This window comes from Peromyscus maniculatus, chromosome 1, assembly GCF_049852395.1.
Source record: "Peromyscus maniculatus bairdii isolate BWxNUB_F1_BW_parent chromosome 1, HU_Pman_BW_mat_3.1, whole genome shotgun sequence".
NCBI classification, from domain to species: Eukaryota; Metazoa; Chordata; class Mammalia; order Rodentia; family Cricetidae; genus Peromyscus; species Peromyscus maniculatus.
Window position 1 is genome coordinate 109,225,123 of NC_134852.1, and position 15,439 is coordinate 109,240,561.

The following is a 15,439-nucleotide window of genomic DNA, read 5'->3' on the forward strand; positions in this document are numbered from 1 at the left end:
TGATTCTTCAGGTCTTAGCTCTATTGTTTAATAAGAACAAGATCTGTGGGTATAACGCATTGATAGTCTGTGCTGCTTAATGACAGGAATATATTCTGAGAAATACTTTAGGCAATGCTGTCATTGTGACAGCATACTTACTTAGAAGAATTAGCTTGCTATATCTATATACATGCACGTCCTATACAGCACGCCCTATAACTGTCATCACATATTTACAGTCTACTGCAGAGCAAAATAAATATTATAAGGTGCATGATGATATATAAATAATCTTTATAAACTATCAAGGTCAGTAGAAATGTGGTGTTGCGGGGAGGGTAACTGAAAACTAAATTCTAAGACTTTAAGTTGGTCTGAAAATAAATTCCAGCACTAATATAAAGGTGTTTTTTTTTTTTTTTTTTTTTTTAATGTTCAAGCTGTAAAGGCACACATGTAAATACAAAATGTATGTCGGATTAAGCAACACATACTTAAGAGTTCTCTATAAAACAAATAGGTTGGAGCACTTTGTCTAACACAGTGCATAAGAAAATAGAAAGGATACAAAGATATGTTCCCTAATGTTCATATCTAGATATTGTAATGGGGGCAATAAAAAGTGATAGACAGCTTCACATCTTCAAGTACACATCAAATTATTAAAACAAGGAAAGAGATTGCTTTTCATTGTGCTGCTTAGTTAAAGCATCAGAAAGGTCTTCCAGTGGCTCAAAAATACAAGAAAAAAGATGGAGAATCACCCTCTAAAAACATTATATTTTTGAAAGTCAGGAGGCTGTCCAAAAATATTGGAGCAAGGGAACAATTCTTCTAATGAAACAATTTTCCTGAAGAAAACAGTAAGCAAGAGGTTTAGAATGTTTAATCACCATTAAACAGGTCATATGTGGTGGCACAGGCCTGTAAGCCCAGAATATGGGAGGTGAAATAAGAGGAACAGGAGTTTGAGATCAGACTGGACTATATGAGATCCTGTCTTTAAAAAACAAAACAAAACAGACTACCTACTCCCAAAGCAAAAATAAACAAACAAAAACTCCTAAGTTGAAAACAACACACCAAAGACATACAGCTTCTATTAAGATTCCAACCACATGTGAAAGAAAGACCGGCTGTTAGCCTATAATACCAAAGGCCATGTGAAGAATACTGCAATTTTTCTTCATATATTCTAAGAAGATATGCAAGAAATTTTGTTTGTTTAGAGACAGGGTCTCATGCAGCCAAAATGACCTTAACCTCATTAACCTCCTGCTTCCACCTCCCAAGTGCTGTGATTTGCAGACGTATACCATCTTGCTGTTAATATAGTGCTGAGGATCAAACCCAGGCCTTCATATATACCACACAAGTACTTTTTTAACTGAGATATATCCCTAGTGTCCCAATATGAAAAATTTTAACTTGAGAACTGATTATACTAGGGAAACATTATTTTATATAATTTAAGCTCTTAAAAACAAGAATGAGGGCTGGAGAGATGGCTCAGAGGTTAAGAGCACTGACTGCTCTTCCAGAGGTCCTGAGTTCAATTCCCAGCAACCACATGGTGACTCACAACCATCTGTAATGAGATCTGGTGCCCTCTTCTGGCATGCAGGCATACATGCTGTATACATAATAAATAAATAAATAAATCTTTAAAAACAAAAACAAAAACAAGAATGATGAACACAACCCTATGGTGTGGAACAATCTTTCTGTATACCGTGAAGATGTGTTACTCTCAATGGTTTAATAAAGAGCTAAATGACTAATAGCTACGAAGAGGTTAGGCGGGTACAGAAAGAACTCTGGGAAGAAGGGCAGAGTTGCCAGTGAGATGAAGAGGGAATAAGACATACAATAGAACAGGTAAATGCCATGAGTTATGTGGCAATATGTAGATTGATAAATATAGGTTAATTTAAGCTGTAAGAGCTAGTTAATAACAGGCCTAAGCTACTGGCCGAGCTTTTATAATTAATAAGAAATCTCCATTTGGTTGTTTGGGAGCTGGCAAGTGGGACAGAAAATTCAGCCTACAAATAGCATCCAACATGGGTCCACACACAGCCTAAGAAAGTTTTTTTAAAAATGTTTGAAACACAGTATAAAACGTGGCTTCCTGGCAACCGAGCTCTCTTGGGTAGGCTCAGTGCTAGTGATAAACAGAGGCATGACTCTTTTTAGAGGTCCTGCTACTGAGCACTTGTATGGTGTTTATAAGAAGCAGGCAGTATGCATCCTGTATGATATTGTACTGACTTTAAATTTTTTTTTTTTTTTTCGAGACAGGGTTTCTCTATGTAGCTTTGCGCCTTTCCTGGAACTCACTTGGTAGCCCAGGCTGGCCTCGAACTCACAGAGATCCGCCTGCCTCTGCCTCCCAAGTGCTGGGATTAAAGGCGTGCGCCGCCACCGCCGCCGCCGCCGCCGCCGCCGCCGCCGCCACCACCACCACCACCCAGCTTGACTTTAAATTTTTTGATGACTGATGAATGAGTGATAGCTGCTGAGAGACACTAAATTATCAAGGCTGCTGGATTAAACCAACCTATATATTTTAAAAGAGTCTTGACTCCAAAATGGAAGTCAAAAGATATGTTGCTTTGGGGAAGAGGTTATACTTTTATTTCCACAGAAAACAAAAGGCTGTGGATCTGTTCAAGGTTGAAGAAGATCAGGTTTGATTGAGGAAGATCCTCTGAAAATCCTGGCTACAGACATTAAAAAAAAAAAAAAAAACTAAAAGAACTACAGAACAGGTGATGTATATTTTACCTACTCAAATATAAAACAAACAAAAATCTTTGGTTGACTTGTGTACAATGCACAGTGTATACTTATATTAATGCAGATATATATGTTACCTTTAAAAGTTTATGTATTTTCAGAGTAAGGGGACCAGACACCAATAAAAATGAATGGTCTAAGTGATCCAACATCTCAGGGTGCCTCTGTTGCAGTTTCCTCAAGAGGTCTGCATCCAGAACAGCTTCAAGGCTGCTGGAAATGGTCCATCCTCACAGACTACTATAGCCAGGACTTAACCATTATCCTGATTTCTCAGGGTCCCCCAAAGATGCTAGCACCTCTAGCCAACAGGAAGCAGTCTAGAGAAAGTAACATCTACATTCCCAAGAGATGGGTTATGGATGTCTGTCATCATTTAGGGAATGTTGGTTACAAGTTGTTATTGGTCATGGTCAGAAAAAAAAAAAGCTAAACAAAAGAGTTAAGATTCAAGGATCTCCTTCTGAAGGAAAAAAGGGAGATATAATATAGAAATGAGAGAGAAGGGTTGATTATTGAATATTCTTTAATCAAAAAAGCAACTATTAATCTCAAAATATTTTACACTGGTATGGATTTTGGTTTATTGATATAAATGTAAAGTTATTTTTGTTATACTATATGTATGTTTCTACTCTTATTTGGGGTATTGTGCTTATGCAGCTCACTTAAAAATTTATTGTATAATTAAGAGATACAGGTTAGTAGTTAGTCATCTATAATAATCAAACCTGTAGTTATATTAGGTATGTTTTCAAGGTTAAACAGATATATGTAGATAGATAGATGGTCTTCTTCAAATACTTCAGATACTTACAGAATATGGAATTTAAGATGTTTAGTAACCTGAGGATTTTCATGACAGTGAAACATGTCTGCTCCTCACAGCACCAATCTACTTCAGAGAAGATTATGAGCATCGAAGAACCTCCGTATGGAGTTTGGCAAACTTTCTTTGTGGCAAAAGCTAGCCATCTGGGCAAGAAACTGCCCTTGCTTCAACTGTTGACAGTATGCTGTCCAAACTGGACAAATAGAATACAAAAGAAAGCGACTGCTGAACTTTATCAAGACAAGGTAGGATAGTCCTTCAAAATTTCCTGCTTCTCAGAAAAGTCTGTCACATTCTAGGCCTGTAAGTTGAAGATGGATACCCCAACATTGTAGAGGAAATTTGGGTGACTGTCAAGGCAGCCAGATGTCCCTGTCATTAGGTAAAATTATTTCCTTCTGGGGTCTTTGATGGAGTTAAAGACTAAATAGTTAAACTTATAGTTTTCCTTAGTTATGATAAAAAGTAAATTAGGTATACAACTTTAGATTCACAAAGATACGATATATAATATAGTATTTTCTCTAAATCTGCCAAATACAAATATCAAATTCTTACTTGATAACTGGTTTTGTTGTATATAGTTTTACTATGTTAAAGTTAAAACCTTCCTTTTCATAATCAGACAAAAAGGGGTAAATGTTGTGGAACAATCTTTTTGTACACTGTTAAAATGTGTTGTTCTCACTGGTTTAATATAGAGCTAAATGACCAATAGCTAGGCTGGAAGAGGTACAGGCAGGACAGCCAGACAGAGAGAACTCTGGGAAGAAGAAGGATAGAGTCACCAGCGAGACAGAGAGGGAGCAACACATACAAGAGGACAGATAAATACCACAAGTTATGTGGCAACATTAGACTAATAAATATGGGTTAATTTTAATTGTAAGAGCTTGTTAGTAACAAGCCTAAGCTATTGGCTGAGCTTTTATAATTAATAAGAAGTCTCCATGTGGTTATTTGGTAGCTGGCAGGTGGGACAGAATAGTATGCCTACAAACCTATAATCTAAGCACCCAGGATGAGCACAGATTGGATGCCATATAATCTGGGCCATATAGTTTTAGATTATCCGGGCCTCTGTCTCAAAAACAAATTCTCATGGATGATATAGGCAAAGAGAGTCTCTGCAACCCAACTCTGAGATACACTGAATATTCAGAATAGGGACTATGTAAAGATAAGGTGGAAAAGGATAACAAATTTCTCTTCAAAAGAGCTAACCAAATAACATCTCTTCAAATAAAACTAACCCAAAGAGACTGGGAGACTGTGCCATCTCTTTCTGTCCATACAGAGCAGCTGACGATCACCAAGTATCTGAAAGCAACCCCAACAGTTATGATAGAAAGTATAAGTGTGAACCTAGGTGTAAACTCTTCATGGTCTCCCCCTCTTCTACTCTTCTGGCTTAGGCTCAGACTTAAGGGTTATTTGATCGCATGACACTAGTAGTCTGATTTGACTATTACTACCTGTTTCTGCAATGTGCATTCAGGTGTCCAGCCTTCTGACATCTGAACATGAAAATGTGGTCTACAGTGTATTGGCATGTCTAGAACTAGATTTTCATACTTCTCAAGGATAGTGGCCTGCTGCAGATTTTCCTTCTAGGTTACTTAACATTTATTTATTGGATGTCTACTACATGTTAGGTATCAGAAATACATACTTTAATATTATATTCAAAGGCAAACCCAAGAATCTCTATGGAAGACTACTTCCTGCCTTTATCATAAATTGTCTCTATCATACTTTCATACTCTCAAGACCTCTCAGTTAGAAGAGAACTTAAAGGTCAATGTTATCATCCACCCTACACGACTCCCACATGCAAATATCATCAGAAAACCCACTGCTTTCTAACAGTTTCTTTTCATTTCTGCTTGTACAACTATGATACACAGTTTTCTTACGGAAAGTAGAAATAGATCTTCCTGCGATTTCTACAACAGTACTATTGTCTGTCCACATATCCACAAAGGCCAATTCACTTTCATCTATATCACAGACCTCAACATGTCTAACAGTTCCCAGACCACTCCAAGCCAACTCATCCCCACCAATCTTTCCTCACAGAAAATGATTCCCAGATGTCTTACCTCCCTAAGCCATCTCTTCTACACTGTTATCTAGAATCCTTCTATGTTACAATATAAACCTTCTCTCTGAAGCACTGCCCCAATGTTCTAGAAAACATCAATTATACAAATTTTTCTACAAAAAGAGTTCTGTAGTCAAAAACACTGAGGAACATTTTATATAATATATATATATATATATATTATATATATATTATATCCTAGTTTTCATCCTTTTTTTTTGTTGTTGTTGTTTTTGTTTTTTTGAGACAGGGTTTCTCTGTGTAGTTTTGGTTCCTGTCCTGGATCTCACTCTGTAGACCAGGCTGGCCTCGAACTCACAGAGATCCACCTGGCTCTGCCTCCCGAGTGCTGGGGTTAAAGGTGTGCACCACCACTGCCCTGCTCCTAGTTTTCATCTTAAACAATATATATTACCAAATAAATTAGCCAATGAAATTCTTCAAAAAGAGTATTTTGTACAACCTGTGTATTTTTTTTTTTAAATCATCTTCACTCTGACCTCCTAAGATCATGAATCTTCAGGAAAAATGCTGCCAAAAACTGAGTTCTGAATTGAAACAATGTCTTTATGACATTGGTTTTCACATTTGCCTCATGGTCAGTTTCTTTAAATCTCTTCTCCTAGTTCTCTGTTGGTTTGCTTAATATAATCTTTATTTAATCCACCTTAAAACCTTTTAAATAGGAAGTGATGGCACATGCCTTTGATCCCAGCACTTAGGAGACATAGGCAGGCAGATCTCTCAGGCCAGCCTGGTTTACAGAATGAGTTCCAGAACAGCCAGGGCTACACAAAGAAACCCTGTCTTGAAACCTCCTCACAAAATAACAAAACAAAACTCCACCCCACCCCCAAAAAAAAGAAAGAAAGAAAAAAACTTTTAGAGATAAAGCTGGATATAAATGAAAAAAAAAATACTTTTTAAAAAAATCTGAAAAATCAATAAGGCTACCCTTTATAAGAAAGGAAAAAAACAGAAGGACCATGTAGGAAGGGGAGAAAAGGCACAGTAGCTTCAGAAAACATATGGTGTGATTTTCATGAGTGACCTAGGAAAATGTCTTTGATCTAACAGTCTTGATTAACTCACTGTCTATCAGGATCCGAGCAACAGTCTAAAGCTCCTCCATGGTTAGGAGAAACTACAGAGGTGGAACAATGGTTTGGAATGAGGCAATTAAAATAAGTTTATAAGCATGAAGCTTAATCATTCCCTGGTTATTATTATCCTTGAGACACTAACAGATAATAAATATAAAATATAAAAATAATAATAAAAAGTACAAAACAAAGTGATTAACATTTAAAAAGCAATATCAGAAGTTATAATAAGGTGTGATGGACCCTGCCAGGGTGGCCAAGTCTCAAATCAGGAAGATGACCAAGGCTTTCTACTCTACCTGTGAAGAGACAGTTCAGGAATTAGATATGGGGCCTAGATGTCTCTTTGTGGGGGTGGATATACCAAGAAGGAACCTTAGAAACTACAAATGGAATCAAGGCATTCTCCTGAAATAAAGCACCCTTATTCCAGAGCACATACAGGAAAAACCCTTGAAAAGGATGCTAAAACGTGGGTAAGTGATTAATGAGAAACGCTATATTTATGGTCTCAGAGTACCTCCTCCCAAATCACTATTAATCTCATAGAGGAATAGGTTAACTTCACAGTAGAGAAAATTAGAAGCAATCATCCTGAGTGACTACTGTTCACTCATCAATGTGGCAAATGGACATTTATGCATCTCCTGATGAAGCCGAGAAACATCTACCTGTGCAATTCCTACTGAATCAAATCAGACAAAACCTAGTTGAAGAAGAGTCTACAAAATAACTCATCTAAACTCTTCAAATGTCACAGTCAAAGGGGAAAAGAGAATAAAGAATGATGATGGTATTAGAAGTGATGGTTCACACATTTAATGCCAGTACTTGAGAGGCTGAGGCAAAAAGATCTCCATGAGTTTCAGGCTAGCCTCGGCTACAAAATGAAATCCTATCTCAAAAAACTAAAAAGGAAGGCAAGACGTTTAATCCAAGCACTCAGGAGGAAGAGGCAGGCAGGTATTTTTAGTTTATGGCCAGCCTGGTCTACATAACAAGTTCCAGGCTAGTCAGGGTTACACAGTGACAGGAGGAGGAGGAGGAGGAAAAAGAAAAGGAAGATGATGGCAATATTGTGATAGCTGCATATAATATAGTTGAGTATAATGTGTGACCCTGAGTTGAAATGTGACTAGGAGAAAAGCAATCAAGAACATCACTTATCAATTGGTAGTATGTCTACATGAATTATAAATTAGATAATAATACTATTAATGAGGCCGGGCGGTGGTGGCGCACGCCTTTAATCCCAGCACTTGGGAGGCAGAGCCAGGCGGATCTCTGTGAGTTCGAGGCCAGCCTGGGCTACCAAGCGAGCTCCAGGAAAGGCGCAAAGCTACACAGAGAAACCCTGTCTCGAAAAACCAAAAAAAAAAAAATAATACTATTAATGAAATTACATTTCTTGACTTTGATAATGGTAATTTAGCTGTAAAAAGGACAACCCATAACAAATAGACACCTAAAAATGTAATTTAGAGGTAAAAGAACTTGGTACCTGTAACTACTCTCAACTAAAGGCTACAAACCTCTAAAATTGTACACACATACAATGGGTACAACAGAAAAGAAACTATACACAAAAGCAAAAATGCAAGGCTGTGGGCATTGTTCAGTGGCAGAGTGTATGTTTAGCCACGTATAAGGCTACAGGTTTCATCCTCAGAACCAAAAATACAATACAAAAATAAAACCAGAGCTGGAGAGACGGCTCAGTGGTTAAGAACACTGGCTAGTCTTTCAGAGGGTCTGGGTTTGATTCCCAGCAGCCACATGGAAGCTCACAACTGTTTGTAACACTAGTCCCTGAAGATCTGATGCCCTCTCAGCCCCTTCCAGAGCCAGGCAGGCACAGTGGTGCACAAACATACATGAAGGCAAAACACTCATACACATAAAGAATCAAATTTAGAAAAATGAAACCACCAATTGAGCAAATAGAATAAAATATAAGCAAACAGGAATGACTGCTAATAAGAGTCACATACTGTAAACAGTTTACATACTGATTTACAATCAGCAGAAAGATAAAATATTTGTAAAATGATTTGTAAAATATTACTATCCCTGATAGCAGGTTGAGGAAAACTATCCACTTTCTGAAGTAAGTACTATATTGTTAACCAAAATCAACAGCTTATTTTTTAAATTAACAAGCTTTCAAAGACCATTTTAAATTCTACTTGCTTTGTGAATGAATGTTACTCATTTTCTTGGAATATGGGCTTTTAGCCTTTGGCATAATTTTGTTCACTCTTAATGAAAATTTTTATGCTGCAATTGAGTATGAATTTTTTTAAAATCCCCTAGTCTGAATTTTAAGCTCCTACAGCACAACAATTAGCCAGGTGTGGTGGTGCACACCTGTAATCCCAGCACTTGGAAGATAAAGGAAGCAGGATCAGAAGTTCAAGATAATTCACGACTAGAGTTGGAAGCCAGATTGGGCTTTATAAAACTCTATCTTTAAGGGGGGCAAAAAAAAAAAAAAAAAAAAAAGGCAAGAACTGTATTTTACTCAACCTTTATAGGGCCTAACACAATTCTTACTACATAGTTCAAACCGACAAATAATTGTCAACAAATAACATGCAGCAATGTAAACTATGTAAAATGAATGTGAAAGCATCACTGAAGATTAAAAATAATGTGTATAATATGAAAAAAAAATGTGCTTTCTAACAGTGCTTAAAAAAGAAAAAAAAAGCAGCATACCACTAAGGCTACTATAGAAGCAGCAAGGAGAAGGAAGAGAAGACCATTTGTGTTTAGATGCATCAGAGTGCATAAGCACAGACATAAACATAGGCTAAAGACTCTAATCCATAAACATAGGCTAAAGACTCTAATCCAAAATGCTCCGTGATGTGAAACTTTCTAAGCAAAGTAACACTACTAGCAGAAAATCCTACACCTGACCTCACATGACAGTCAGTCAGAACACAGGTGCAGGGAAAACAAAAACAAAAACCTTACCTCAGACTAAGTGTATAAGGGTTATATGAAACATGCATGAATGTCATGTTTAGACTTGGATCCCATCTGTAAAGTCTCTCTCCCTCTCTCCACCGCCCTCTCTTTCACACACACACATGCACACACAAACACTAACACACATATACAAAATCTGAAATCAAGACACTTCTCATCCCAAGTATTTCAGACAGGATCCTCAGCTTGTAGCACCCAATAAGGGCAGTCAGGATAACTGAGTAACATGAATAGAAGACAATGTCTCAGAGCTTCAGAGTAGACCCTGAGTGTATATTGTAAGAGACTTCCTAGTAAAATGTCATAATGACAACAATATTGAAAACTATCTCCTGCTGTGGCGTTCACCTTCTAATAAATGGGATAACTACAGATTACCATTTGGAATACTTTTCAGAGTTAAAGGCAATGTTCTTCATAATTAGGAAGGACAGCAAACATAAACTACAGCCACCCACTTACAGCTCACCTCTGGCCACCTTGACTCTTTCTCAAATTTTAGCAATCATCAATTTGAAAAACACATTCCTTTTCTTGGATACTTGTACTTCCCCCAAACCAAAAAGGAAAAACACAAAAGTTACCATCTAGAAACTACAGTTGTGCCCAGCTCAACACTACTTACCTGATTAAAAACCATCATCTAAAATCTATCAATGATTTGATGAACATATGACACAAGGTAAGAATGGTAATCTATATCAAAAATAAAATCTCAGCTCAATTACTAAACAAGAAAAAAAAAAATCAAATCAAATCAAAAGAACTACCAGCATACAAGTTTGGTTTGGAATCCCTAGAAGTAATGGCTGCTTCAGAACTGAGGCATGATGTCATCAGTATTTGTGTGATCAGAAGTACAGTAATTCTTACCTTGGGAACTCTGGGAGGACTCCGTGGAAGAGGAACTACTATCTGTATAACCCTGGGGTTCTTCTTTTCCTTCCTGAGCAGATGAACTACCGGCCTCTGCTACCCTAGATGCTTGCTGTAACGTTTCTGTTACCAGTTGCCTTGTTTGTTCACTAACAACTGTAGCTTGAAATGTCACTGGTTTGGGTTTAATGAGAACCTAGAAGAAAATCAGAAATATGCCCAGATGAAATTTCAGAATGCCATTTAAATGCTAAACTAGCCAGGCATGGTGGTTTATGCCTATAACCCCAGCACTTGGGAGAGGCTGGAAGTTTACCTCGACTTCAAAGACACCTTTGGCTAGAATGAAATCTTGTCCCAAAAAGAAACAAACAACAAAAGCTAAACTTAGAGGTCATTTTCCAGGCACAGAAATTACCATTATGTATATTTATTATTAGGCTTTTGGCCCAGTATTGCTTACCAAAGACTAATTTAATCCACAGATGAACTAGAGCTAAGCTATGTACAATAATTTAAATGGGACATGCCAAACTACTACAGTTATGATTCTTCCTTCTTTTTTTTTAATGTGTCTGTGTATGCATATGGTGCCTCAGAGGCCAGAAGAGGGTTTTGAATCCTCTTCAGCTGGAGTTAAAAATGGTTGTGACCTTCCCAATGTGGGTACATGGAATGAAACTCTGGTCTTCTGGAGGAAAGAAAAGGGAAGAAAATTTCTACCTGAGAATTTTAAATATTCAAAAGCCAAGAAAAGTTAGCATATCTTACAGCATACCTGTGTTTTCCCTTGTTGTCCATAGACAATTTTTGTTGGGATGATTTTAGCTGCCGGCTGGACTGTGGAACCTATTCCTTTGGGCTGTGTTACAATCATTTTGGTGATGGGTCTTGTAGCAGTAATGATTGCTGGCTTTGCTCCAGTTGGCACTGTCTGAAGAGTCTTTTCTCCCTAAATTGAAGTCAATCATTATTTAAGATATTTATACGCAGTTAAATGATTAAAAAAACAAACAACAGTCCACTTACTGAAAAAGCACAGAAAGATTTTGCCAGGATGGGAAAAGGACTATAGATTATGCAACAAAGTACACGATTTCTTAAGTGATTAAAAAAATCCTGGACTAAGTTGAAATAATATTACAAGTCATCTGACCAACTTTCTAGCCAAAAAAAAAAAAAAAATGAAATTATTTCTGTTGGTTAAGTTTTTTAAAATGACCACATCTAAGAATATCTAAGAACTTTTACTATCCCATTCATAGAATACATATATTAAAACAAATGTCTGGAAGAACATATATTAAAATGTTAACAATTGTTATGTCTGAAAGCTGAAATTATAGGTCATCTCCCACACTCATTTTCACTTTTTAATATACCTGAAGTCAATATTTACATAATAAAAAACTGTGCAGAATATCAGCAGATAAACATACACATACAAAATAAGTCGAGCATATATGAAATTATAAAGGTATACAGCAGGATGTCTATAAAAAGAAGTATGGGGAAGATGAAAAGAGCAAAGAATTAACATTCTTTCTAAGGTTACAGGAAGAAAGGGGGAAAACATAAAGCACTTCTCATGGTTTACTAGTATGTTACTAATATCACTTTAGTCTATTACAGATTCAAGCCTTTCACCATTTTCTGAATTTTCACCTGCTTTATTCTGTTTGTCTGTCTCTCTCCCTCTGTGTGTGTGTGTGGTGTATGTGTGTTGCTAGAAATCGAACCCAAGGCTTCATACATGCTAGGTAAATGCTCTACCACTAATCCATATCCTCGCCCTTTGTTTTTTCTGAAGTACCATTTTCTGATGACAGTTTTAATCTCAGCATAGTTCTATTTGAATTTAACTGAATTAAATTCAAATATAGTAATTTTATCAATAATTTTAAATTAAAATTCATAAAATTAAGAGTTAGCAGTTTTCACATTAGCGATTTTCTTAATTTTTAGCTATCATCATCATAGACGTGCAGCTTTTTTTTTCAAACTGAGCAGTTGGTAAACTGAAAGCAACCAGGTGAGCTGTCAAAAAAGCAACCATTGAGAATTCATATCTAAATCTGAGCCTGAAGATTATAAACCTAACTATCAGCTACAATTATCAAAAGGAAACAAAGTGTTTCCAATCAGGTGGTTATTTCAACTCTCACATACTGTTTGCAGCAGTGTTCCCAGAAAGAGTTCTGATTTGTCTTCCAACAGCCACCAGTTTGCAAGTATGTGGCATGCTGACCTGTAAATGGCTTGACAGCCTCTCCAAGTACTGTGACCCAAACAAAACCAGGATGTCATCTGAGAAAGTTCCTCTCATGTGTAGTAGGCCTGCATGGATGCAGGTGGGGAGTGTAAACACGTGTTCTGTGTGCTGCTAACAATGGTCCCATAGATATATCTATTCGGTTTACTAGCATTGCCTGCCAAACTGCTGTTCAAGCATCTACTAGACAAAATTCGCACATGACTCTAGATCTCTCGTAGCAGATAACATACCCTTTGAGGGGGGCGGGGTTCCAAGACAGGGTTTCTCTGGGTAACAACTCTGGCTGTCCTGGAACTTGCTTTGCAGACCAGGTTGGCCTGGAACTCACAGAGATCTGCCTGCCTCTGCATCTCAAGTGCTGGGATTACAGGTGTGAGCTACCACCACACGGCTATAAATCCAAGTACTACAGAATTCTGGCTTTCCTGTTGAATTGCTATGTAAATTCAAAAGAGCCCTAATGTGGACCACTTTCAGCATTATAAAAGACTGTGATACATAAGCTTTTATAATCTACTTATATGAAAGATCTCTGTCTTCTAGTGAGGTCAGAAAAGTAGCCTGAGTGCTTAAATACCAAGAACAGTAAGAAAACAATGACAGAACTTCTCATGTGTTGTTAGACACTGTTCTAAGCACTTTCAAAACACCCACCATCACCCCCAATGTAAACATGAAGAAATAAAAGATTACAGTGGTTAAATAAGCCACCCAAGGTCAAATAAAATAGTAAGACACAAAGCCTAAATGTGTCTAACTCCAGCCTCTTCACAATTGCCTTTAGAGCATAAAATGGGGGAAATGGAGGGAGGAATAAGCAACAAACCTTAAGTAACAAACCCCAATCTATCAATTTTATCTTAAACTCAAATATTTCTTTGTCTAGCCTAAACCAAATGCTTATCTACTACCGGCCATAAGCAGGAATAAAACTGTTGCAAGTCTTCCTGCAGCTAAGCCAGTGGAATTCTCCATCTGAATGAAACTAAGCACTCAAACCATGGTCACAAGCCACCTTGCTATGAGCAGCTGTGAGCAACATGCTTTCAGATTACTGTGAAAAATGTCATCAGTTGATGATGGATAAAGGTTATTCTATCACAGCACTAGAGAATCAAGCTGTTCCATCCACTACGGGGTTCTGATGTTCTTAAAAAAAAATGTTTGTATAGATGGCCTTTAAAATGCTTAGTGGAGGGCTGAAGAGATAGCTCAGTAGTTAAGAGCACTGGCTGCTCTTCTAGAGGACCCAGGTTCAATTCCCAGCAACCACATGGCAGCTCACAACTGTCTGTAACTTTGGTTCCAGGGGATCCAGCACCCTCACACAGACATACATCTAGGCAAAACACCAAAGAACATAAAATAAATAAATAATTTTTAAAAAATGCTTAGTGGATTACTTAGTGCGTTCAAGGTCTTACTTACTCCAGCATTTAGCAATGTTGTGACAACGTTTTTGCCAGGGAGGCCTTGAATGGTCGTTCCTTTTCCTGTAGTCTTTTGTACAACAATCACATTGGGCTTGGAAGTCATTGGGATTGTAGTGATTTTGGTAGTCGTTCCTTAGAGAAGTGGGAAGAAAAGGAGGCCTGAGTTAAGGACTAGTGATACTTGGTTGATCCTGTTTATGATGTATACAAGTAATATGTTTAAACAATGTCACCTTTAGGTGACGTGAATGTGGTCCTAAGGACAAAAAAGAAGGCTTGGAATAGTAAATTCTGAATCACCCCAGAATGATAAATATTAAGAATGTACTTTTTAAAAAAAATTATTATTAAGGTTTTTGAGACAGGGTTTCCAGCTGGCCTGGAATTCACTATGTAGACCAGGCTGACCTAGAACCCAGAGAGATCTGCCTGCTTCTAACTCCGAGTCCCAAGTGCTGGGATTAAAGGCATGTACCACCATACCCAGCAAGAAGTGAGTCTTAAAGTAATCCTCTTTTGAAAATCTGAGGACCTACACACCAAATTCCAAATCTAAAAATATCACTGTCCATTTCCCTATCAACACTCTTTCCTAAAAATAAACAAAAATCTTATGACATGTGTTTCCCTCAAATCTAATTATTAAATTTATGTGGTCAGCATGATGGAAAAGCTCTTCAAAATAGGAACATTAAAGGCAAACATCAAGATTCACTAAATTGTAGAAAAAATGTACAAAAAGATGTACAAAAAGACAGTTGTGTACAGTAGTGAACGTGTGTAATCCCAGCATTTGAGAGGTCCAGGCAGGAGGGCTGTGAGTTCTAAACCAGCTTATACTGTAGAGTGAGAGCCTAACCTTAGAAAACCAAACTGAATTTAAAAAAAAAGTGAACACAGATGTGTAGCCCAAGTGGCAGTCAATATGTGCTTCTGAGTGTGCACAACTCTAGAGACTGCAAGGAGGAAGTCGACTGACAGGGTAAAATTGTTTTCAGTCATTAAGATCTACTTCCTTATAATGTAAATGAGGTAATTCAG

At 37.3% G+C, this 15,439-nt stretch overlaps 1 protein-coding gene across 26 annotated transcripts in view; it reads right to left on the minus strand.

Annotated features, from left to right (window-relative positions):
- Emsy (EMSY transcriptional repressor, BRCA2 interacting) overlaps positions 1-15,439 on the minus strand; it is a 75,001-nt gene that overhangs the window by 14,534 nt on the left and 45,028 nt on the right. For all 26 annotated transcript variants that reach the window (XR_013043391.1, XR_013043392.1, XM_076547937.1 and 23 more), the window contains 3 exons: positions 14,394-14,530; positions 11,469-11,642; positions 10,688-10,886 (listed from right to left, as the gene is read on the minus strand). Coding sequence is in view for 24 of the 26 variants with exons in the window: in XM_076547937.1 (XP_076404052.1) it covers positions 10,688-10,886; positions 11,469-11,642; positions 14,394-14,530 (510 nt within the window). In the remaining 2 variants the exon portion in view is untranslated. The remainder of the gene's footprint in view (positions 1-10,687; positions 10,887-11,468; positions 11,643-14,393; positions 14,531-15,439) is intronic.